Here is a 25277-nt window from a genome sequence, read left to right on the forward strand (position 1 = left end):
TGTTGAACTAAACCAAAAGGGTCATGAATTCCTAGTGAGACCAAGTGCTTGGTGATTCATTTGACTTCAGGTTAAATGACTGGACTAGCTTCAAATGGTGTGATGGTGTAATGCTAATCATCACTTTTCTGCTGAATGATGCAAGCAGAATTGCGATTGACTTCCCACACTACTGGCCATTACGGGTTGTACCCAATGGATTGCAGGCAGTGTTAGTCTAACTCATGGGGCTTCAAACTACAGCCCGGGAGCTGGACCTGGCCCACCATGCCCCTTTATCCGGCCCACCATGCCCGTCTGGACCTGCCACCCCCCTTGCCCTGTGTGTGGGCAGTGAGAAAACGACCTCCAAGCGAGCAAGCCGCTGCCTTGCGTGCCCGCCTCACAGCATGTGCCCACCCACGCCTCGCCTCGCCTCGCCTCGCTGTGCGCGCCCGCCTGCACCTCGCCTCGCTGCACGCCCTGCCCCTGCCTCAGTGTGTGCGCCTGCACGCGCCACCCCCACACTGGCCCACCAGCACCACCCTTCCAGCCCACACGCAGCACCAGCAGCTTTCAACTGGCCCCCTGGTGGAAAAGTTTGAGGACCCCGGTCTAACTGAAGTCTGTTACGGTCCATCCAGTTGAGATGCTCATAAGTCTATGCAGAGGAGGAGCAATGGAAGTGTTTCTGCTAGTAGCCATCTAGCTGGAGCTCGTGGGGGGTGGGGTGGGAGTGCGAGCAGGGAGCTGCAGAAGACACAGGATATATCATGCCCTGATCTGTGAAGTCTCCTCCCTTTCCCCTGAAAAGTCCCCTTTCTCCTCTCTGTGAGGCCAGCTGTGAGCAGTGTGTATTTCCAGCGCTGAGGTGGAAACTCTTACCTCCACAACCTCAGATTTGGGAATCCAGAATATCCTATGGCCCATAGACACTGTTTAGGGACATAGGCTCTAATGGTCTTCACTAAATTAAGCTAACATAGGATGAGACGCATTGGTGTTTTTCTGTATGTTCATTCTGCCATGTCTCTTGCATGTTAGTGGATGTGAAGTACTTGCTGTGGGTGAAGAAAGTAGAATGGAACTGAACAAGTCTTAAAAAGACTGATCCTTAAAATAAGGATTAATATTTATTTTGCTCAAAGTAGTTATTCACTGTTGACTAATTATCACAAAAGTGTGTATAGTCAAGGCTATGGTTTTCCCAGTTGCAATGTATGGCTGTGAAAGGTGGACCATAAGGAAGGCTGAGCACCAAAGAATTGAGGCCTTTGAATTTTGGTGCTGGAGAAGACTCCTGTGAGTCCCTTGGACTGCAAGGAGATCAAACCAGTCAGTCTTAAGAGGAGATCAACCCTGACTGCTCTTTAGAAGGCCAGATCCTGAAGATGGAACTCAAATACTTGGGCCACCTAATGAGAAGGTAGGACTCACTGGAGAACAGCCTAATGCTGGGAACAATTGACAGCAAGAGAAGAAGGGGATGGCAGAGACAGGGCTGTCTTAACAGCATTATGGGCCCCGGGCAAAGCAGTGTACTGGGGCCCCTACGACAACTACAACTACTGTTAATTTTGGAAGTTGTCCAATTTTCCAAGGGTTAACATACACAGATTAGTATGGGGCCCACGGGCAAGTGCCCATCAGGCCCATGTGTTAACACGGCCCTGGGCAGAGAATGAGGTGGCTAGATGGAATCACTGAAGCAGTGAGATTAAGTTGACTCCGAGGGATGGTGGAGGACAGGAAGGCCTGGAGGAATGCTGTCCATGAGGTCACAATGGGTCAGTCACGACTTCTCTGCCGTCCCTTTCTTCTTTTGCCATCTATTGTTCCCAGCATTAGGCTCTTCTCCAGGGAGTCCTTCCTTCTCATTAGGTGGCCAAAGTATTTGAGTTCCATCTTCAGGATCTGGCCTTCTCAAGAACAGTCAGGGCTGATCTCCTCTAGGACTGACCGGTTTGATCGCCTTGCGGTCCAAGGGACTTGCAGGAGTCTCCGCCAGCACCACCACAATTCAAAGGCCTCAGTTCTTCGGCGCTCAGCCTTCCTTATGGTCCAACTTTCACAGCCATACATTGCAACTGGGAAAACCATAGCCTTGACTATACGCACTTTTGTTGGCAGGGTGATGTCTCTGCTTTTTAGTATGCTGAAACATCAAATACCTTATATTTCTTTAGTATATCATGATTTTAAATAGAAGCATAGCCAAGCCTGATCCAGATCTGTTTCTTAGGACCTGGGAACTATTCCCTAGAGATTGTAATGATAAAGTATGGTTTTTATGGGTTTTTAAAGTCTAATTGCTATGTAGAAGGTGATTTTCAAGGACAATTCCCGATTGGGAGGGCATTGTATTCACTTTCTACATGGCAATTAAACTTAGAAAAAATCCTTTTAGATTGGTTTAGGATGATATGGGTAATGGTGCAAATTAATTGAATAGTTTATTTTGCTCGGATAAGGAATTGACTTACTTTGTGTCCTGTGAAACTTAAATCAGTCCTAGTAATTATTTATACATTTGCATCTATGACCAAAATTGACATTTTATACAGATTGATATCCTATGGAGCTGGGCTCCAGATCTTTTAGGCACCTAGCAGCATCCCTCATCCTAAATTTCCAACTTATATTTGAGCAAATACGGTTAGGGTTTGTGCTATGGGAATGAAAGCATATCAGCCTGAATAGCTCAGTTCAGCACATTGACCATCCAGTGGGGCTTGCTCCCTGGGAAGAGCGCCTTACCGCTGGGCGATTAGTGAGATGCACGCCTGGTCTGATCCAGTGTGGCTCTTAAAGATGAGAACAAGACACCATAGAAGCTATGCAAGGCCATTGTAGGATACAGTCTATTACACTGTGTAAAGAGACAACCTACATGGTATCCGAGGGACATCCAAGCTTGCTGCTCCCAACATAATGTTCTTCTGATCTGGCTCTGCTATTAGTAGGAAGGGTTGGCAGTTTCCTATTGAAAGGGTTATAGAAATGTCAAGAGAAATAACGTGTCCCCTCTTTAAGAGCTCGATGAGACAAATGCATTTTTACTGGAAAGTAAGCCTCGCTGTGTTCCATGGGGCTCGCTTCCAGGGAAATGAGCGTTACGCTGAGGCCTCAACTCCGCAGTCTATCATTAGCGAAACAAATTTATTCCCGTTCCGTCGGGCCGTTTCCTCTTGTATTTGAGGGAGCGCGGGAACTCTTCCCAGCTGGCGCTGAGCGTCACCCGGGACGGTTTTGGCGTCGCACCGCTCGGCATTCCCCGCTGACAACAAGATGGCGGCGCCCGTGTGGAGATGCTGCCTGAGGAGAGGTGGGTGCTGAGAGCAACATTCTGTTGCACGTATGTTCAGTCGGAGGCCTTGTCTTCTCTTCCTCGCGTCGCCCAGCCTCCCTGCAAAATATCCGCGCTCGTGATGCTACGCGCGCGTGGGTTTCTGCTTCAGCGCAAGCTCGGCCGCGCCTCTGAGCACTGCTGCAAGATGAGCCCACCCATGCCCAAGGCAGCTGCGCTCCTGCATTGTCGTTCATCATGTGGGGAGTGGGAGGCGCCAGGGGCCTGCCAAGGGGGAGAGGGAAAGAAAGACAGCCATCCTCTCAAGAAAAGGTCTGGGAATTGTAGGAAGGGCAGAGTCATTTGAAAGACAGAGCGACGGGGCAGAATGCAGTGCCAGCCCATCTTGAGTGATAATTTAACTCCTGTATGTTGATTTACTTGATTTTTCTATTCGAAAACAACAAAGACGGTAAAATGATCTTAATTTTTATTCATGGTGGTCCATGCTTCCTACCTTGGAAGAGGTACGGTGTCACTTTTTAATGTAATTTAATTGGAAGGGGGAACACATGGCCCTCCATATGTTGTTTGTTAGTATTGACTTTTATTGTAAAATTTCAGCAGAACAAAAAAAGGGGGATCATAAGCTACATAGATTTGAATATATCAGTTTCAACACATGCATATGGAATGTAACTATATATAGATGTATATGAATATACAGATTTTGGACTGTAGTTGCTAGCATCCCTCACAATTTGCAGTCCAACATCTAGACCACATGTTCTCTGCAAATAGAGGATTGGATTTCAATGGGAAGTGTTTTAGTTTAGCCCCATAGCTGACAGCTAGACTTTTATGTGGAGGAATTTCTATTTTTTTATTCCTACATTTTGTTCATTCACGTATGAAACACTCAAGACTAGATGTATGGATGAGAACTAGGCCACAGCCCCATTTAATAGGAAGTAAGTCCCATTGCTTTTAGTATATATCACTTCCAAGTAAGTGTGCTGAGGATTGTACCTTAGTTGTTTTGGGTCATTTCTTGAAACTACTAGCACATACAAAAGCTCATTGAAGACTGATTGTTAAATGTCTTGACTAGCTGCTTAGCTTTTAACTGACAAATATTAGAAATAAACTTTTGCTTTTTCTGTCTTTAAAAGTATTAGCTCATTGTCCTAGACAAATTTTCTACAGAATTGGTCAGCATTCTGCAGCACTTCCACATTTTGCCAATAGTCAACGCTATGCTTCAAAGTAAGTAAACAACTTTTATTTATTTGGTTAATGAGTAAAAACTATTTAGAAATATCAAAGCATAAATAGTAATACTGAGCTGGGCTCAAATATATCACTAGTAGCTGCATTTAAATGGGCAATATATATTTAAACTATATAACCTCAGCAATTAAGCAGTATAAAAATGAAGTAGATGAAAAATATATTTCTAGATAATCTTTTAATAATTTATACTAAAAGACAGGTTTAGCATCTTCTGTAATCTTGGATTATTTGGCATATGCTGTGTGGGGTTATTAGTGTAAACTGTGCCTTGTTAACCTAGTTCACATGTAATTGCATTTCCTAGGTTGTCTATTTTAGGGATTTTTTGTGATTGAGCAGGAGCAAGTACTCTGCTACCTGCATGCCCCTTGCCTCTGCTTTCAGTTAACAACCCAGGAACACTTAATTAAAGGGGTTAAATCAATCAGAGTTTAACCCAACAACAAACCATGGATAAATTCTGGATTGTTTAACCCCTAAACAATCACTGGTTCTGGAATCTGATGGAATTACTTCAGTTTTTTTCATAAAGCAGAAGTGGTGAGCAGGTTGGAATCTAGAAATTGTTTAGCCCAAGAATTGTTGTTATATGTGAAATGGGTCAGTCATTTGCTAAAATAGTACTTTGCTTGCATTTTGTGAACAAATTGTAGCTAAATTAATAGATAGGATTAAGATGTTACATTCTCAGCTTGAAGCTAACCAATTCTGTTTCTGAGCCCTGGTTTAAAAGAATATGCAATGAGGCTTAACAGTCCCTCTGAGAAAAACTGTTAATTCATCATACTGAATATTAGCAATAAGTGAATGGGTTTTCAAGCACATTGTGGTTACAACATCTGTTCTTACTCAGAATTGTTTTCTTATAGGTCAATGAGAACCAGTGTGGTATACTGATTAGTGTTGGACTGAGACTCTTAAAACCCAGGTTCTATTTCCCACATAAACATGAAGCTCTCTGGATCAATCACAGGCTCTCAGTCTAACCTAGCTCATAGGGTTCCTGTGAGGATAAAATAGGAGGACTGTGTAAGCTGCCTTGGGTGCTTTGCAAGAGGAGGAAAAGGCAGGATATAAATGCAGTGTTAAATGTAATGTTAAATATGCGTAAAGGATAGCAGCTTCTAGAAACAGAACACAGAGCTAATTTTTCCTAGGCGTTCCTCTTTTCTAAGTTTTTCCTATAGAGTTGTTCTATTGCACAGGACCCATTCATTGTAGTGGATCTTACACAGAAAGTTCTTGGTGGATTAAAGCTTCTGTGTACAAATACTCATTTTAAATTTATTCAGACTTTGGTTCCTTGTGAAATCAAAAGAGCCCAACATGGTGAGAGTCCAAATTTTCCCCTTCCGGTTTAGTCATCCTCCCACTGGAAACAATAATCACTACCCTAAATGTACAAAAGATGTACTGTAGAGAAGAAAATTAATGAATTCATAAAATTAGGAATTCAAGCTATTTTCCATTTCAACTTTACTGTGCCTTAAACCAGTTCTGGAATTAAATTGTATGTAACTTTTATAAGTAGTCCTATGAAATAAACACAAATGAGTCAAGTTATACAATCAAAGGTTTGACTTCATGTTTTCTTCACCATTAATAAGAATAAGAAATGGAGAAATTAAGTCCAGCAATTTCAGCAATGCAAAAATGCCAATGGAAGAGCTAGAAAACAGCTGCATCATTTGGACAGCTCTTAAAAATATGTTGCAGTGAATTCAACTTGGATAAAACAAACCATCCAAAGCTACTGTAGAACAGTGGTGTTCAACTTTTTCAGGTTTGCTGGCCCATCATTAACATAAACCCACAACACGGAATTCTCCATTAATTGTATCCACTTTTAATTTGCCTGTCTGCTTCTCTTCTGCATCTTTCTCCTTTTCTCAAAACAAAATGGTAATCTTATCTGTGTGAGACTATTTTGAAGATAATTGCTCTCACCATTGTCCAAAGCTAGGAGTGCCATTCGAAATACAGAAACATTAAAACCAAGCAAGTCAGAAGGAGCCTCCTGGGCCATCTGTTCTGACTCCCAGCTCCAGCCTGTTCCACTCATGTAATCCCCAACATGTGGCTGTCCAATCTTTCCTTGAACACCCTCACTGATGGGGCCTCAACCACCTTCTCTTGGAAAGCCCATTCCATATTCTAGGGATGCTAACCATCAGGAAATACTTCCTGACATCCAACCTGATGCCTGGTTCCTTGAGTTTTGCCCCATTGCAATACACCCTGCCCTCCACTGCAGGGAAGAACAGGTCATAGCCCTCCTCCACACAACATCCCCTCACATACCTATAAGCCACTAAAAGATTCCCTTGGAGTCTCCCTGTTGTCCAGTTCCCTCAATCTCATCTCATATGTCATCCTCCCCAGTCTGGCCACCATCTTTGTGACCCTGTGCTGAACTGATTCTAACCTAATTTGGTGTCAGCTGTGGCTACTGGTTTGTTTTAAGGCTCAATTTCAGGAATAAATTTTGGCCAGATGTTGATCTGGACAAATTACGGAATGACCTGTCCAAAGAAATGACTTTGTTCCCCTCATTGCCTCTTTTAAATAGGCTATTTTCTTTTGGGGATGCATTTAGTGAAGTCTTCTTAGAGTCTGTGGTTTTACTGCTTATGTTTGGATTGACTTTCTTTCCTTTTTGCTACTTTAATTATTTTATTGTTTTATCTGGCCTCCTACACCTCCTTGTGTTTTTGCACACTATCGCAGAGAAAGGCAAGTTAAAATGTTATCATAAATCCACAAAATGAGAAAATGGTGTTGCCACCCCTGGATTACCATTGACAGAAGATTGATTTTATTTCTGAGTGTAAAGAGAGTCTGTTCACTGTCAGAATAGTTTAAAAAATCCCTGTGGAGGAAACAAGGTTGAAACTCAGGCAGTTTTTCAACTAAGGACACAATTTTATGCACAGACAGAAGTCCTATATTTCACAGCATTCTTCAGCTAGCATGATTCTTTCCTGTCTAATTACATATAGCACTGCAGCCTAAGGTAGTCTTCTGTAGCAAGGTCAGGCAAAGGGCAGAACTCCAGATGATTGGGACTTCAACTCACCAGATCCTTCCCAGCATGGTCAGGTATGCTAGGAGTTATAATCCAAAGCACTTAGAGTTCTGCTTTCTGTGTGCCTCTTTTCTACAGCACCTTTGCATGTGTTCTTTGGTTTTAACTCTGACTGTTACCTCTAATATTTATTTTAGTCATTTGAAGAGTGTATGGGTTTTATAGTATGGTTATTACGACATGATGCTTCATTTATTATTTCTGTTTCTTTAAACAAGAGCGAAGCCCTATAAAATTCCCCCTAAAAAGAAAGCCCCTGAATCGAAGCCCAAGGAAAAAAAGCAACAGTTCAGAACTGAGTTACCAAGTGAGCCAACAGATGATGTGTATTTGACGTGGTGCTACAAACGGCCAGTTTATGAGGCAGAAGTTGCTTTAGATATGTTGAAGAAATTTCAGCCACTGGACTTTACTCCCCCTGATCAGGAGGTGTATGCAGATATCACGCTGGATATGGCAACGCCAAAGGTACGCTGAAAAGTGCTCTCAGTCTACATGTGGCAGTGGCCTCTTTTTTACAGTTTATGACTGAAATGATTTCTGAATTTTAAATAACTGAGGCTTTTGAAATTAAATACGCGAGGAACAGATGATTGTTTCAGAAGCTGTTAATTCAGAGAAGACATCCTGAAAGTAGTTCCTAGAGCATTGGTGGGAGCTCTAAAGGATTTGCATGGGATTGTGAATTCTCCTATCTCCAACATGTGACTATTGCACTGCTGTTAAGAAACTTTGCTCTGTCTTTCTCCAACCTGTTACCCTCCAAATGTGCTGCAGTATAACTTCCAAGATACACATGGTTACTGGCAATGTTGGGCATGGTAATCAGATTAGAGAAGACTAATCTATAGTCTCCTTGGGAACATGGAGCTAGCCAGTGAGTTCTTTGGATCTTGACTATTGTGTATTTTAGTTATTCATTTTAACTTATTTTATTTAAAGTATTTATATACCATCCTGTCGCGAAAGCCTCAGGACTGCTCACATAGATAAAATACAATAAAATATAATATAGATATTTTAATATATGTTTTAAACTCTTAGGGCATAGTCCTTTACTAGACAGAAACTGGGCCACCACAGGATCATTCAAGCACCTACCTCAGAATGCTGCTCTCCAGCTGGAGCTGGGACTCCAAATTGCAGCACCCTCTTCTGCCCTTACAGCCAGTGTAAAAAGACTGAAGCTTTTGTGAGGCGGAATGGGAGGAGACAGGTACCATCAGCATATGCTCCACCTCCTCTCCTGATGTTCCAAGGCAAAGCACTTTGACAGCTTTAAATCAATCATTTTAGTGTTTTGCAGGGTAGGAGAAATGCAGAATCAACCTTCAGCTCCCTTTGTCTTCTACCCTCCATGGTATGCCTGTAATCCCCTGAATTTGAAAGGTTGCAGGCAGCCTCACTGGATTCTGCTGATTGACCTGCCCTGACAGGTGTACCTATGATAGATTGCAAATTGGGAATGTAAGGGGAAAAACCAAAATGGCTAGAATGATTGCTTGATCGGACATATTTCTAAAGGTGCAATCCTATGTATGTTTAGATAGAAAATAAGGCCTAGAAATCCCAGCATTCTCCTGCCAGTATTACTAACTGAGGCATGCTGGGAGTTGTAGCTCTTTTCCCTGTCCCAACAGGCAGAGGAGTTCTTCAGTCAGTTTTCAGGAATATATCCATCCAAGGTAGCTAACAATATAATTTTAAAATACAATGTAAGATAATGTTATAAATCAATCTAAACAATATAAACTCAAAATATCCCGTAATATGAAGCAAAATAATGCCACTTTTAAGCTATAGCAGAAAAACAGTTTCACAGTAGTATCTGGGGCAAACATCCCAGTTAAAAGCTATTTGAGTTTTTAAATAAAACTCAGAAAAGAGGTGAGTAAGAAGAAGAGACATGGTAGATTTTTCTCCCTTTCTTATAATATTACAGTCAGTGCAGTCATCCCATGAAGCTGATTAGTGGAAGATTTCGGCCAGAGAGCACATATTTCAACTATGTGATTCACTTCCAGAATATGTATTGTTGACCATCAATTTGGACAGCTTTCAAAGGGGATCGGACAAATTCAGGAGACTGAGGCTACTATTGGCTATTATTCCGGATAGTTATGTGCTGCCTCCAGTATTAGGGGCAGTGTGCCTGTGTGGCTCAGGAACATGGAAGGGAGGGTGCTGATGCACATTCTGCCTGTGGATTTCCATAGACAGCTAGTTGGATTAGAATGCTGCGGTAGATGGATCCTTGGTCTGAGCTAGCACAGTATTCTTTAATACTATGTTCCTTTTTAACACTGCAACCATACATTACTCGGAGAGGGAGTTTCCTAAGTTAGGGGCTACTGCTAGGAAGGTAAAAAAAATGGCAAGGGAGAGTTCCCGTAGGTAAGTTTCTTTCAGAGTTAATTTTACCTATATTAAATGAGTAAACCCGTCTTGCTGGAACCACATAATCTGAGATTTTCTTATTGTCTCTTTTTTCTATTTTTCAGAAAACATTGGAGCCATTTGATAGTACACTTATTTTTCCTTATCGTTTCACAGAAAGCGTCCATAAAGTTTTAGCATTTACAGAGGTAAGTTACAAAGCACTGTGCCAAAAGCTTCTGAATCACTTTTGTGTGATTTGTTCCAGACTGTGAAAAGATACCAATCTCAAAGATACCAATCAGTGCAGAATTCCTGAATAAAAACAATATGTTTTGCTTTCATTCCATTCCCGCTCCGCCCTTTCATCCTAAATATCAATGTTGCAAAGGTGGACAGATATTAGACAACTTATCATTGGGGAATTAACTTTACCACCCAACCACTTCTGTGCACCTGTATTTTTCTTCCATAATGTGTTTGGTACAGTATGGATTGGATGATAACGCACCCAAGAACCCTTGGGCTGTTTACTTATTTGGGCATTGTTAGAGTCTGTGTTTACTTCCAAGACCTTTTCTTTATGGTGGAACTCTGTAAAAATAATGATAAATGTTCAAAGTGCTTCATAAACATAATCCTTACCATAACCTTATAAGGTTCAGGTGAGCAGAAAGTCAACTGTAGTCCCCTGGCTAATTGTCAGTGAATCATCCAATACCTGTTTGTTGCTATGATTTTTGCCAAGAATGCTAGGTCACGCAGATCTGTAATCTCCTTACCCCACTTCTTTGGCACCAGCATCCAAAAAACCTGTTCTCGGCTTTGAGAGTTAGTAAACTCATTTTGCCTGGAGAGTTTGGCCTGTTTCTAAAGGTGAGATAGTTTGAATCAATGAGGGCTGCCCATTCAGAAGCTCCTGTGTGGTGACCTGGTTTCAAATCACACTAAGTCACAGTGGATTGATGTTGTGACTTAATGTGACACCTGAACCATAGCATTCTTTTTGTCATGGGTGGTTTTTTCACAAACAAGCTGTTCTAAGAGCGCATGACTTGTACTTGGGTAGCTTGTCATGATGTCAGCCTGACAAGGGAATTATATTACGGGTTGTTGGGAATGGCTGGAGAGCTTCCTGACAAGAACAGCAGTATCCCCTGCTCCTCCTTGTGATCTTGCTAGTACCACAGACATTGTCCTTCATTTCTGGTGTCTTCAAGCCAAATTATTTCCTTGCAGAAAGAAGAAGAAGCTACTCTAGCAAGCAAATATGGTGCTGCAATTGTAGGAGGGGCCGAATTAATCAAGCCGGTAATTAACATATATGTAAATTAAATATTGTAATAATAGCTTCAAAAGTCTAGACTCTAAATTATATCTGCACCTTTTAGTAAAGGGGGGCACCAGGCGTTCCCTGAACTTAGGATGTTTCTGAATGGAATTTTGAAAGTACTTCCTCATTTCTTCTTTTTTTTTAATTTTTTAAAGAGTGGAAATAGATTCTGCCAATTAAAATGAGAATCTGTTTATAATTTCTCAATTACTGAATGAAATTGATGTGTACATCTCTGGGAGGATTACCTCAAATTTGGCCAAGGAAAGAAATGTGTTCCCGATTGGAAAATGGCCTCTCGTGGTTTTATTGGTTGGAAGCAATGGTTCAACTTGTTCATTTCTTCAGCTATGCTTGTTAGCTATTTTTTGGAACGTGGTTGCCTACTGCTAAATTAGATTCTGGAACCAGAGTTGAAGATTTTTATGTACAAAATGCATTGCCCTTTTCTTTCATACCATCTTGTCATGTTTAAAAGGTGAGTGTTTGGAAATTATTTATTCCCTGTGCAGAGGAGTCCTCTGCCTGGCTTTCAGCGAATGTTGTCTGTGGTTTTAAATGGAAGGTATCATAATATTTCCTACAATCTAGTCTTTGTGTCTGTGGAGAAAATAACAGGACGTTCCATGGTGCCTTTTTTGTCCTGGAACTGGGAGTGCCCAGAGTAAATATTTGCCTTCACTGCCGAAGGGGCATGAACATTATCATCAGCTCTGCAAACAAAACAGAATTTCTCCTTTCAAACAAGAAGAAAATTAGTTTATTTTTGCACTTACACAGGCCAAACTCTGTCAGAAAGTTGATGCTTATGTATGAGATAACCATCTTGATAAAAGATTGCACACCAAATTAAGTGTTTGCAAATTAATCTCAAATAGGAGTTTATTCAGGGTCCTTCCAAACAGGATTCCTAGTGTTACCTATCAAAAGCCATTGTGCCACTATTTAATCTTTGCCTCCTTAGTACATATTCTTTGGTAAGAAAAAGATGGAGGAAGCACTGGGAAAAAAGGGAAAGTTACAAATGGAAGATATACGGATATCCCCTAAAATTCCATGAGGGAGACAAGGCAATTGCACAGTAAAAGTCCCATTTAGAAGCACTCCTGGTATCTGATTGAGTGGATTTTCTTCTTGAGATTTTATGTATGTGACATATCTGAATGGTTCTTGATTGCTGAAAATTACCTTATTTCTGTATACTATGAGCGGGCGACTTGACTCTAAGTTGAATTTGAAATATTGCAATGATCATTGCCTTTAATGGAAGAGTATGTGTATCCCTGTGAGGAACTCTTCTCATGAAACACTATTATGAAGGGACAGTAGAGTACATGGAGGAGAAGTGTAAGTCCACCTGGGTGCAGCATCACTTAGATAATTCCGATGCTGTTCTTATTCTGCTCTAAAGAGTATCTGTATCCTCCTTGCTTCAGTGTTGAGACAAACATAGTACACTTCTATTATTTATGTATTCGTTTTATGAGCCATGTGATCTTAATTGTTTCGTTCATTTTTCTTATCTCTAGCAGTGACGGGAATGTGAAGAAAAAGCAGGTGTTCTGCCTTCTAATTACTTATTCCTGCTTGCTGTGGCATAATTATATATGCAAATATTGAACTTTCAGATTCTGAATGGTGAAATCAATGCAGATTTTTATGTTGCTGTGCCTTCTGTGGTATCCAAGCTCTCCCCTTTAAGAAACTTCCTGAAGCAAAAGTTCCCAAAGACCAAAAATGGTAAGGGCCATGGTGTGTGCGTGTGCCTGTGTTTCTTAAGCATCAAAGCTGAGGGTGGGCAATGTCTGTCTCACCAGATGTTTCAGCCTCCAGCTTTCATCAGCCCTAGCCAGCATAGCCAGTAGTGAGGGAAGATGGAAGTTGTAAGCCAAAACAGCTGGATTCCCACAACTTGCCTCCTCTTCCTCTAACACTACCATGGTAAACGCTCTTCCGCACGTAGCCCTCATGGAACTTAGTGGGGCTGAGTATCAAACGTGCATGTAAAAAGCATGTTCCACATTACACCTGCATTACAGAAGAGTGTTTGAATGAAGTCGGGCATGGATACCCCTGGGTATGTTCGTCCTGGGCCTGTTGCAGGGTGCCTTATGTCCAGCCACTACTGAGTGGAGAAAGGTGAACAAGCAACATCCGCATCCCCTGTGATTGCACTGCACGGCTCTCTATTACGATTTCCCCATAGTACCTTAAACATGGAGATGGTGGCACACTTGGGCTGAAAGGAGAAGAAGTGGGGGCACACCAGCACACAACCCCGGAAAGCAGGGAAGCTAAGCGTAGCACTGTGTCACAGGAATGCGCCCGCTGTATTCTCTGTTCCAGATCGGCAGTGGTTAACTGCCATGTTTGGGGGCGGGCATTCTTGTTCTCTCTGTGTTCTTCTGGGGGCCTGAACTATGGATCATTTCATGGATGGCCATTGTCGACTTGTCATTGTTACTGTCACATTTTTTGCATAAATAGAGCATCATCAGTTGCAGTGTGGCTGTGGAATTAATGTGCTTCTTGAAAGAGGGGATTGTGGTCCTTTGCTTTTTCCAGGAAGTTTGTACAGTGCCCTAAGACAAAGAAATTCCCACAGACACTCATTCCCTGTTTTCTTTTTATCACATATTTATTTAATGTTTGATGTATTGCTACCAAGGATCAGATAAAATTGGTCTGAGGGACAGATATGGTTAAAGAGCCTCCAAGTTTTCATCCTTCCTCTAGACTGTTCTGTGATAAAGGAGCAGACAGAGATTGTAAACTTCCAGAATAGTATGCCAGGTATTTTGGATTAGCTTCCATTGTGACTCTTTCGGAAGGATTGTTCCCCTTGAAGGACCATGGAGTCCTATCACCCCCTTTTTTACCAGGTTTGTTTTGCACTGATAAGCTGAAGCAAGGAATTATTCTTGTGCTTTTCTTGCATGCCTTGCGCTGTCTCCATAGGATATTTTTAGGCAATATACTGTGCTCTTTAGATCCTTGGAATAAATTACAGCCTGCCAGAAGAGGAGGGAAAATACACCAGATAAATGCTAGAGCCAGAGGAGACCTGTATTTAACAAATTCCTTCTGGTCTCCTTTTGAAATGTCATGTCTATTGTATTAACAAAAATGTTTAGGGAGGAAGTTGGGACTGGTATAGTAGAATTAGTTTTTAAAGTGTGAGTGAAAATAATAACTCAGCTTCTGTCTGAGTGAGTCAGACAGAGTTTGTCCTTAACCACTCCACAGAGAGTTGGCAGGTTCACATGGCATAGCCAGTCACGGTGGGTATGTTACCGTTGTAGGTCTGTTGTGTTGTCTGAAGCCCATTGTGGTATTTGGTTTGTTCTGTGGCTTCTCAGTGCCATAACAGCTCGTGATGTTGCCTGAGCCTAGAAAACAGAATTCGTCATGGTACCATGGCCAGCACTGACAAGAACAGTCTCATTGCTGCTCTGGCCAAATGCTTGCAGTGGCAGCTGTTTTCTTCCTCAGCTGTCAGAGGCATCCCCACTCGGCCCACCTCCCGCCCTGAAGAGCTGCTCTAGCACCACTCAGCATATTCCTTCTTGTTCCTCCTCTCGTGGACCCTGGAAGGAGGTCCCTCACGCGTGTGAGTGCAGGAAGGGTGAGAATCGGCTTGGGGATGGTGTCTGGTTGAAGGCTTCGTGCCTCAGTAGATTTCTTGCATGCCCCCCTTTCCCTTTCCTGCTTGTGGAAGGGTGTTTCCAACACCGAGCCCACCCAAGCACTTTTCCAGCAAGCAGCAGTGACGAGAGGGAGGGGAGACTTGTCCTCTTTTCTTGCTTCTGCTTGCCATAAAGGTGTTCCCAACCTGCTTTGTGGGTGCGGGATTGGGGACACCTCTCCAGCAAGCCAGAGTGAGCATGGGAGTCTGTTGGAGAAGAGTTTGAGCTATGCAGCCTCTAACCAGGCCCACCATCCAGCTGATTCTTGCCCTTGCCATGCGAAAGGGGCAGCAGAGAGGGAAATCTGCTGAGCAGCTTTACTCCTTTCTGCAGCGCTGCTGAGCTGATTTCCCCCTGCTCCTTTTGCCTGAGCCTGGATCAGGCACCCCCTCCTTCTCTAGCAGTACCTTCTGAAGCAGGAGGCGAGAATGCCTGATCAGCCCCCATGTCTTCTCTGCTGCTCTTTAAAGTATGAGCCCTGTTTGCACAACAGGGTATGCTCGGCAGCCACAGCGAACTGAACTGAGCTCGTGATTACAGCTGTCAAAGAAAAGGCCCTCATTCCTCCCTGTGGTGCCTTCTGGGATACCATCTGGAGGCCTGAGAAGGAAGTAGGTGGCAAGAGGGACAAGAAGTACCCTGATGAGCTCGATTGTCTGTCAGGCACATTAAGAGTAAAAACCTCTTTTTACTCTGTGCTTTCTTAACCAAGAGGTCCTTCAATGCACACACACACAAGTCTCCTGTTAATAACTGGATATAAGATACTGACATGTGCTTTAGGGTTCCATGTCCACTGCAGTGGTGAAGAAAGCCTGAGCAAAATCTGTTGGGATATTGGGAGAGGTGGTGATGTTCTATTACTGTAGGGGTTTTCAGGCTGGGGTTGGAAAAATGGGAGGAAAAACCACTTTTGGTGCTCTATCAAAAGGTTCTGAATTGGTTTGCAAACTGTAAATGTGAAAACCAGGCTCTTGGTTTTACCTTGAGCAGGAGTGTATTAAACTTACAAGTGTTGGCTCTGATGCTTTGCTGCACATACAGAATTCCTTATTTGCAATTGGGGATGCTTGGCACTTACATCCTCTTTGTGACATGTGATATACTTTGCAACACAGAAGCGGAAAGGGAGAACACCTTTCACACACAAGGTGTTTTCCCCCCACGGTGGAAACACTGGGTGGTTTTGATGGATCATGCTTCATTTATTTGATTTGTCTTTGGTTTTCCTTTGAATCAGGTTCTCTTAGTTACGACATTATCGAGATGCTTGAATTCTTCACACTGTGCCATAAATACAGGGTAGAAAATGTTAACATGATCCGAACTCCAATTGCAAAAGTAAGTTTCACAAGAATTACTGTCAACTAACCCAGCTGAATTTTTTTGTTCTAAGGAGTTAATAATCTACTGAAAATATGGACAAAGATAGTGCTCTAGTTCTTCATTTGCTTTGTAGCTTTTTAGGAACGCTCTGAAATGGGTCATTCAGAAGGGCAGGGTGGTGCAGTTGGTTATGGGGAGTCAGGTAAATCAGAACTTTTTGTTAATGTAAGAGGCTTCCTTTCTGAATACACAGAAAGCACAGTTTGCATGATGTTAAGGAACAGCGTGTTGTTAATTTGCTTTAGGGCTACTGCTCCTGATGGCTACCTGCTGTCTTCCATGCTAAAGGCACTTTGCCTGTGAACACCAGTTTCTGGGTTACACGGGCAGGAGAGAGCTGCTGCTCAGCTCCTATTTGTTGGCTACTATGTGTGCAGTACCCTGACCTAAATGCTTGCTTGGCCTTATTCAGCAGGGCTTCCTTGCATTCTTAATATTTTTAAAGATTGCAGTATTTTTCTTTATTCTTGTTATAATATTTTGCTGTCTGTTATAGACTGCTCTGGGATGGTGTAGTCTATCCTGGAAGGAAGTTTTAAAAACCTCTAGATAATAAATTGTGCAGTCTTTGTGGCATGGGATGAGTAATAGGCTGCATAGAACAGTATTTCTCAAATTATGGGTCATTCATTTGCAGAATATTGTGCCAAAATGTGGGTGTAAGTGGGGATCTATTCTGCATACATCTCTGTAAGTTGCCTTTATAAACCAGGCTATACAAAGTGACAATGACATCCAGTATGAAGATGACAGCTTCTGTTTACCTGTGAGAATATTGTGGCCTAGAATTAGATTTGTTGCCTGCTTAAGTAATCTTTTTGCTTCAATCATGCAGTCTTTATTCCTTAAAACTGCACATGGGTAAAAATAATCATAAACTAGATTCAGTTTATAAGTGTACATCATCTTAAAATTAGCATTCCTTCTTATAGGAGGATGGGGAATGCCTCTCTTTTAAGGTACTGCTTGGATTTTGGGATGGGGGTACCTCCTGCATTAACATCCTCGTGTCTTTAAATGTGCCTGGTTGCTTGGGGATTTGCTGGATGTCCAAAATATACTCCGACAGATACTGTTGGATGTTGACAGTTTCCTAGACACAGTTGCCCATGTTCCATTGAGTGAGTCTAAAAAGGAGGGGATGTATCTGTTTTCCCTGCTGTTTTCCTCTTTGTGGAGCTCTTGTCTGCCTGCCAGCAGGCATATTCTTTGAAGGAAGCTTCATCTGAGCATTGGAGAGGAGTAAGGCCTTTCTTCTGCAAAGCAAGGCTTTGCTTCCTCTGCAGAGAATGGCCTCTGGTTCCAGGTTTATTGTACTTGCTCAGCCTTACAACACACCAGGTTTTCATCGTCCGTTCTAATATAGGAATAGAAATGGGCACCTGCCTGTGAAATCCCTTGGAGTATCAATTCCGGGGTTAAGCATTTGAAATGGTATTGCTTCCTTCACAAACAATCAACTCTCACTCTCATGTAAGAAGTGGATCTTTCACTGTGACTTACTTGACCTGCCATTGAACTTTCCAGCCTTTTGCAATGAATTGGAGACCTTGTTTGGGTGACGCAACAGACCCTTGTGAGTCAAGTAACCCTTAAGAAGCTGGAGTGCATGTTGGCCACCATTATGAACGTACAGTGCCTGTCCGGGGGTTCTCATGTCATATCAACACTGCTTGGGGGGCAGTTTTGAGCAGCCGGTGTGATATGGTGCTTAAGAGTGTGTGACTGGAACTCAGGGGATCTGGATTCTAGTTCCCACACAGCCGTGGAGCCAACTGGGTGACTTTGGGCCAGTCACAGACTATCGACCCAATCTTCCTCACAGGGCTGTTATTGTGAGGATAAGATTGAGAGGAGGAGAATTATGTAAGTGGCCTTGAGTTCCTTAAAAGAAGCAAATGTAGGATATAAATAAAATAAACAAACAGTCCTGGCCTAATTCATGGACTTTTATGGGGTTATGCAAGGGTTGTTTAGTCCTCAAACTTTGCCAGCCAACTTTGCATGATACAACCCCAGCTTCGGTGTACAGATTCATCAGGGTGGCTGACTCATGCCTCAGCTACTCAAAGCTTAATTAATCTATATCAAAAAACCCTGAAATTTATTTATTTAAAACATTTATATCCCATCCAATACCTAGGGTCTCAAGAAGTTTCTGGCTGTTGACTTCTCTGCACAATATGTGTTTCGTCTTCCATCATTGGTTTAACAGGGACTCTGATGGATGTGACTTTCAATTCTGTCTCACCAGCTTGACTTTCTCTTACGTTCTGCTGTTATCCTTGAGGACAGCCATCATTCCTAAGGATGCTGGAGAAATCCACAATGGACTCAAATGAGAATTGAGTCAAATTTCTGCATATCCATTCCTCCATTTCTCAGCAGACTGGCTTTATTTATTGAACCTCTGTCCCGCAACTGTCAGCTCTCATGGGGATTGAATGCACGTGCATGCACATTTATAGTGGTCGAGGTTGAGTACAAGCTTAAGGATGCTTTCTGCTTTTTTCACAGCAGGATATCTTTGAGCTAATGATAATGATAATGGCACTCACAGTACTTCACATCTTGAACAAAGAAGGAAATGTTTTTCCTTTTATTAAAAAAAGCCTGGGATGCTGATTAAATATTTGCCCCAGCCACTGCAATTTTTATTAATCTGGCAGCATTTAATGTTTTCTGCTTCATTAATTTTGCATTAACTCCTTTCAGCTTGATATGCCTAATGATCAGATACTTGCCAATCTGGATGCAGTTATTAAGGACGTTTGTAAATACAAACCTCTGAAATATGGTAAGCTGCTCTTTTTTTTAGTCTCTTAATTGACAATAATGGCTAATTATATTACTTGGATGAATAAGGAGGAGTAATTTCTTACACCGAGGAGTAAAAATTGCTTGATTAAACCCCACACAAATTACCAGGCCATGCAATAAAAACCATTAACAGGTAGTACATAGTATTATGGCAGACAGGATATACTTAAATAATAAAATTGATTCTAGCTACCTTGCTTTGTACGTACTGGTGCATGTGTTCTTTCACCCTCACACCCCAAGGAAGTTTTTTTTAACCCTTAAATGGGTACCACCCAAAAGTGTTGGCCCCTAGCTCCCTTCCTTCCTACCTACATGACTATTGGAGTTACAGTCCAGATGTCTAGAAGGATATTTGCGAATTTTAGGAATGAATTTTTCTTCCTGCCCATCCCTGCCTCCTTCTGACTGCTTTTGGAATGTCAAAAGCAGATTTCTTTTGATCAGTATTGAAATTTCTCAATATACATTTTGTTATGATCCCATTAGAAAATAATCATTTAAAAAAGAATATACAGCAGGAAATAGAGCTAATGTTTGTTGATAATAGAATTTTCCCCGACATCCCATCTGTGTGAAATTGGGTGAAAATTGGAGGAGGTTTCAGCATTCATTGAACACCTGCACTAGTGCTTTTCAAGTCTCCTTTTTGGAAGATTTTTACTGCAGTAGTTACTGTGGTTCCCTGACATGTCTTTAAAAAATGCATATATTGGGGTACTGAGAAATAGATGCACATTTAATAGATAGCAAGCAAATGGAGGAGAAATTTACATCAAATTAAGGGCAGGGCACTGAACGGGAAATGTGCACACTTGCTGTAGTGGAGCAGTCGCTGCAGAAGTGCCACTCTCCCCTCCACTTGCTTGCGAGCTGTTACATTTGTGTTGAAGGCCACTTCCCCAAACGTACATTATTCGAAGTGCAGCAGCAGACTAGTGAGCATCTTTCTTTCTGCAGCAGCTGGAGACCCAGGGTGGTGTTGAAAAGGAGGAGGCACTGTGAGCTGTCAGTTCAACACTTAAAAGCCTGGGAATTCCATTGCTAAGTGTTGCCCCACTTTGGTGCACCTAGACTTTCACCTTACCAGGTGGGCAATCGAACCCTGGCATTGTCGGCAGATTAGCCTGTATAAAGCCTAAGCTTGCCATTCCGGTACCTGCTCCACATCCTTTTGAAAGCTGATACTTACAAGGCAAGACAATGCCTATCAGACAGCCCTAAGTGTGCGCCTGTGGAAAAACTGACAACAAAAACTTTAAAAGTGAAATAGTCACGCAGTTTTCAGGAGCTGAAAAAAATTGGTGACCGGCAGTGATGGTAGCTCCAAGCTGATGGTGGAGGGAGAGCCGCTGGCAACAGTGAGGGCGAGATCATGAAGAGTGGCAGGAATTTTTGCCCCTCTTGCCAATTCCTTTAGCCCACAGTGAAATTGGACTCCTCAGTGCAGATGACACCACAGCTCACTGCAAGTCAAACAACCTCTAGAACAAGCTTCTTGCCCCAAAATGCCAACTCTTCAGGAAGTGGTCTGGGCTTGGGAGACGAGGCAGCGTACTGAAGCTGGTTACCTAGAATGAGTTGTCAGGTTATGCAAACCCAGTCTATATTGCTAGGAGCAGTGAAGTAGTAACTTGGATTTCCCCCCCACTCCCTTCTGTATTTTCCAAAGGCCCATTTGTGACATGTTTGTCTATTCGGGGTGCAACCAGCGAAAGCTTAGATGTAAAGTTTGAACGCTTTCTCCCTGAGGGAGCTGTGAGAGAGGAGGTAAAAGAGGTAAAAGAGGAAGCAAAAGAAGAGGAAGATGAAGAGGAAGATGAGAAAGCAAAAGAAGAAGAGGACGATGACAATGATGACCAAGGAGAAATGAAAACATCCAGATAACTTCAGGATTGCACACATGTTTTTATTGCTCCTTCTGTACAAAAAATGTACAGGTGAAAATTTGTGACTGCTTACATGGATTAGTAATGTAGGACTTAAAACTGTGGAGAACTCACAACCCCTTCCCATCAGGGCTTTTTGAAGTTGAGCAAGCAATTGATAAAACATTTGAACAATGTTTTCATTTACTGTCCAGTCTTGAAAGAGAGATGTTTGTGGTATTAATTGACCACGAAAAATGCTTTGCATTCATAACTGGTTCCCTGGATATCGTGCAGCTATTAATTACAAATGAGAAATCTACGTTCAGTCTGCATGTGTGTATCTTGGAAGGACTTCACATTCCTGTGAAAAATGGAGTGGAGATGCTTCTGCCTCCCTCTTGATATCTCTGTTCATTTGCTTAATTAACATTGGAAGTAGTTGCATTCCAAAATCATTGTTTTCAAAGGTACAGCATTGTGTGATGCAGCATTAACTGCTTCTGCAGTGGCATATCTGGAGTCTTTTTTGTTGGTTTTAAATTAAGCACATCATCAAATTACCATTGATTATATTGCATGCAGTAGCTAATTCTACCCATGGATTGTTTTAGGGTTGTGGGAGGGGGGTGGTTAACCACAACAGTAACCCATTTCACATGCCATAAGCTTCAGCACAGCCTGCCACAACTTGCCTCTAAAAATGTCTGCTGGCTGTAGTGGCTTGTTCTGATGTCTGAACCAGGCCTGTATTGTCTAAGAATTCCCCCACCACCCAAGGCATCGCAGCACAGGATGTTGCTGGTCTCAGATTCTGTGTGATCTTGGAGGTGGAAATCTTTAAATTCAGCAGTATCAAGGGCCTTCAGTAACTTTGGGTCTCATTCAATCCACACATGGGGTGGCTTTGAACAAGGTGTTGTTTCTTGGTCTTGGTTTCACACCTGCAACATGGAATTGAGGATGGATACATTCAGAATGAAGGGTAGTGCTGGCTTCTCTGCATTCCAGTTCCTTGGAAGGACTGGTCCCAGCAGATGGAAAGTTTGCAATGGGCAGGCAGGGAATATATAGTCTAAAAAGGAAGCCAAAGACAAGTTTGTGTGATTCAGGGCATGGCAGGATACAGTGGGATATACAGGCTAGCGTTAGCGAAATGAAGAGATGGAAGAAGTCAGGAAAAAACTATTTTGAAGGATCTTTTTCCCTTCCCAAAAGTTTGAATAATTTTCGATTATTAAATGGTCTGTTTTAGAGTTATGTTTTCAATGTTTAAGGGAAGGTGTTCATATATTACTACTAAGGCTTTTCTTAAAAAATTCTGAAAACTATGCACTGGAAAGACTTCTGTAGGAAAACTAGAGATGTTAAATTCCTGGAAATTTTGGAGGAGGGGTCCTCCCTGTAAGATTTCTAGCAAAGTTATTTTGGATACCTTATTAAAATTATTCATCTAATGTACCTCTTACTGATAGGCATTTAAGGGATGTTACAGGATGTGATTGGTTGTCAGCATGTGGTTACAGCTACCATAGAATACGTGAAGGAAATGCATTCTTGCCTGTTGGGATTTTGTTATGCAGAGTCCTGCATTTCGGGCTTGTTCTGGTTAGAAGTTGTAGCAGTCCATGAATGTGGCTCCCAAATGGACATACGAGAGATACATTGTAGGTCATTGTTCTTCACTATTTTTCTACTTGGCTGGAGGCATTCTTGGGCTTCTCAAACCCTTCCTGCTCCATGTCAGCCTAACAAGGCCTCAGGCATCCACCAAGTCCCCAGGCAGGCAAATTTCACTTGGAACTTCTTTCCATCATTGCAAGAGTGTTCAGCTCACCTTCGTACTGCAGAATCCCCCAGTGCAGAGCCATGTTTATCGGAAAGCGTATTTAAGCGAACAGCATCATGATGGCCAAAAAGCCAACCGAACAGCTCTGGGATAAAGTTTTGTGGTAAGTATCACCCGGATGCTCCACAACACTGGGCTTTATGTAAGGGTGGCGGGAAGGAAACTTGTTGCCGAAACAAACCCATATCAAAGCCTGTTCGGCATGAAAGAGATGGAGGGAGGAAAACATTCTTTGGCCCAGTGAGAATAAAACGACTGCATTTGTCACAAAGCCAGCGGTGCTTATTATGCAAGAACAGCATCCTGTGCGAGGATGCTTTTCCCTGGCAGGGACTAGGAAACTGGTTGCGAAGGGGGGCGGGGGAAGTAGGAAGCTCGGTCAGCAGTTGGGGCCAGGGCTCTCAGGCAAACTTGGGGCCTTCTGGAGAGGCCAGAGGTAGCCTGTCCAGCTGGCCCTGTGCTTACGAACCATCTTAAAGCAAAGACTTTTCCTTTCCTGTTCATACAGCATAGTCACTTCTGAATCACCAAAATAGAGGAGATGCATTACCAAAAAGAGGGGGCAGAAGGAACCATTGATTTGCATATGTTTAGAAGCTGAAGGGTGACACAGTGCCTCTCGTCATGGCATGGAAGACTGCAAGCCGACTGCCTGTTCCGTCCACCGCTCGAGTGCGAACTGTTGCTAGGTCACAGGTCTGGTGGTCCTCTATCATTAAACCAGAATTCGAGAGGACAATTCTCTAGCATCTCTCCAAAGAGAGAACTACCCTCTGTAAAGAAAGACTATATGGCTACCCTAGAAATGGAGTTGGGTTGGTTCTTTTGGACTGCCTGGCTCAGAAGCACTGACATGGAATGCTTGGGCTTCCTTTCCTGCCACCAGCAGCCAAGGAAGAAGGAACTGGCATCTGCTGAATCAATTAAAAGTCCATCACACCTGAAACATGCTACATGCTTTTTTTTTTGGCAATGGGGTCTCTTGCAGGACCCCCAAATTCAGTCTGTTACTATGTGTTTCAGCTGTACTATGATTCTGAGTGTCTGAACACCTACAACACCTGAATTTTGACCTTTGTGCACTGAAAGAGCCGCATAACCAATGATCTTATTTGCCCAACACACTGTTTGAATTTTTTAGGCAAGGTTTTGGTCAATGTTTGCAAGTTTTAGCTTTCATTTGCAATTGCAGCACCGGCAACAAAATATTTCTTCAGAGCCTTTGTTGATATTTTCTCAATATTCGGAATGGAATGAACTGTGATCGTTCTGCTGTAGACCCTGGCATGACAGATGAACAGTCCTTGGTAGATGAACAGCAATGATGAAATGCTTGCTTTCTACCTAGACATTCTTTTTGGTGGGCTGAATCAGAGATATAAATTGGTGCAAGATTTTTATTTTAAATGGTAACTTGACATTCCATTAAAGGAAGAGAGATTGTGTGGATGTGCCCAAAATGTCTGCGTTGACAACAATTTAGATGTGAAAAATGATCACTGCTGACGTTATTTCGGGAATAGCAAATCGTGTGCAGTTTTGCATGTGGACACATTTCCTTGAATGGCCAGTGCCATTAAATTTTCCGAGCCTTGCAACATTGGTTGTTTTTCAAATGTGATCGCAGAAGTATATTTCCTGGTCAGCAGCAGCAGGGGAGCTCCAGAGAGCTGGGATGTGATGCACATGAATTGGATTTCCTTTCGCTTCTGCAGAAGTGCAACAAGATAGAAGTAGATAACCCAGAGACGTGAAGGGAGTTGTTTGGGGAAGTAAAAACTGCTCCGCAGCTGACCAATGCAGGCCGTGAAGTGCCCCATTGTGGTGCAGTGTTCAGTTTTGAAGTGTGAGCATCTGCTGTGACATGTCCTGGACCCTTGCTCCCAAGAAGAGTCCAAACATAAAGGCTGGTCTAGCTACTTCCAGCCATTTTCATCACCTGGAGCGGTCTTTGTAAAGGTAATGGGTCTTCATTTCCCATTCAAGAGCAAGGTGTTATGACAAGGGATAAAGGTAAAAGTTTCCCCTTGACGTTATGTCCAGTCATGCCTGACTCTAGGGAGTGGTGCTCATCTCCGTTTCCTAGCCGAGGGAGCCAGCGTTTGTCCGCAGACAGTCTCCGTGTCCATGCGGCCGGCATGACTAAGCACCGAGGTACAAGGAATGCTGTTACCTGCCCACCGAAGTGGTACCTTTTTATCTACGTGCATTTGCATGCTTTCGAACTGCAAGGTTGGCAGGAGCTGGGACGGAGCAATGGGAACTCACCCCACTGTGCAGATTCGAACCGGTGACCTTTTGATCAACCAGCACAGC

General features: G+C 42.7%; 1 protein-coding gene across 3 annotated transcripts; it reads left to right on the plus strand.

Moving 5' to 3' along the window:
• Positions 1–3239: 3239 nt before the first annotated feature.
• On the plus strand, positions 3240–23907 carry MRPL1 (mitochondrial ribosomal protein L1). 3 transcript variants are annotated; one of them, XR_006414627.1, is made up of 10 exons: positions 3240–3304; positions 4438–4531; positions 7862–8111; positions 10145–10228; positions 11259–11330; positions 12981–13092; positions 16279–16379; positions 19140–19221; positions 20917–23064; positions 23470–23907. XR_006414627.1 is itself a non-coding variant. In XM_044429468.1 (9 exons), exons 1-9 carry the CDS (start codon positions 3268–3270, stop codon positions 21129–21131), a joined length of 1047 nt encoding a protein of 348 aa, XP_044285403.1. In that variant the 5' UTR covers positions 3240–3267; the 3' UTR covers positions 21132–23907. The 3 variants fall into 3 exon arrangements, 1 of the variants encoding a protein (XP_044285403.1); XR_006414628.1 differs by lacking the exon at positions 3240–3304 and adding an exon at positions 3333–3792; XM_044429468.1 differs by having other exon boundaries at positions 20917–23907.
• The last annotated feature ends 1370 nt before the right edge of the window (positions 23908–25277 follow it).

This window comes from Varanus komodoensis, unplaced genomic scaffold, assembly GCF_004798865.1.
Source record: "Varanus komodoensis strain SLA01 unplaced genomic scaffold, ASM479886v1 scaffold2, whole genome shotgun sequence".
NCBI classification, from domain to species: Eukaryota; Metazoa; Chordata; class Lepidosauria; order Squamata; family Varanidae; genus Varanus; species Varanus komodoensis.

Excerpts from the sequence above, each read along its gene's own strand:
- MRPL1 (XM_044429468.1), top strand. The coding sequence starts at position 3,268 with ATGGCGGCGCCCGTGTGGAGATGCTGCCTGAGGAGAG. Across the intron at positions 4,532-7,861 it reads AGTCAACGCTATGCTTCAAA|AGCGAAGCCCTATAAAATTC; the intron begins GTAAGTAAACAA and ends TCTTTAAACAAG. Across the intron at positions 16,380-19,139 it reads TCCGAACTCCAATTGCAAAA|CTTGATATGCCTAATGATCA; the intron begins GTAAGTTTCACA and ends AACTCCTTTCAG.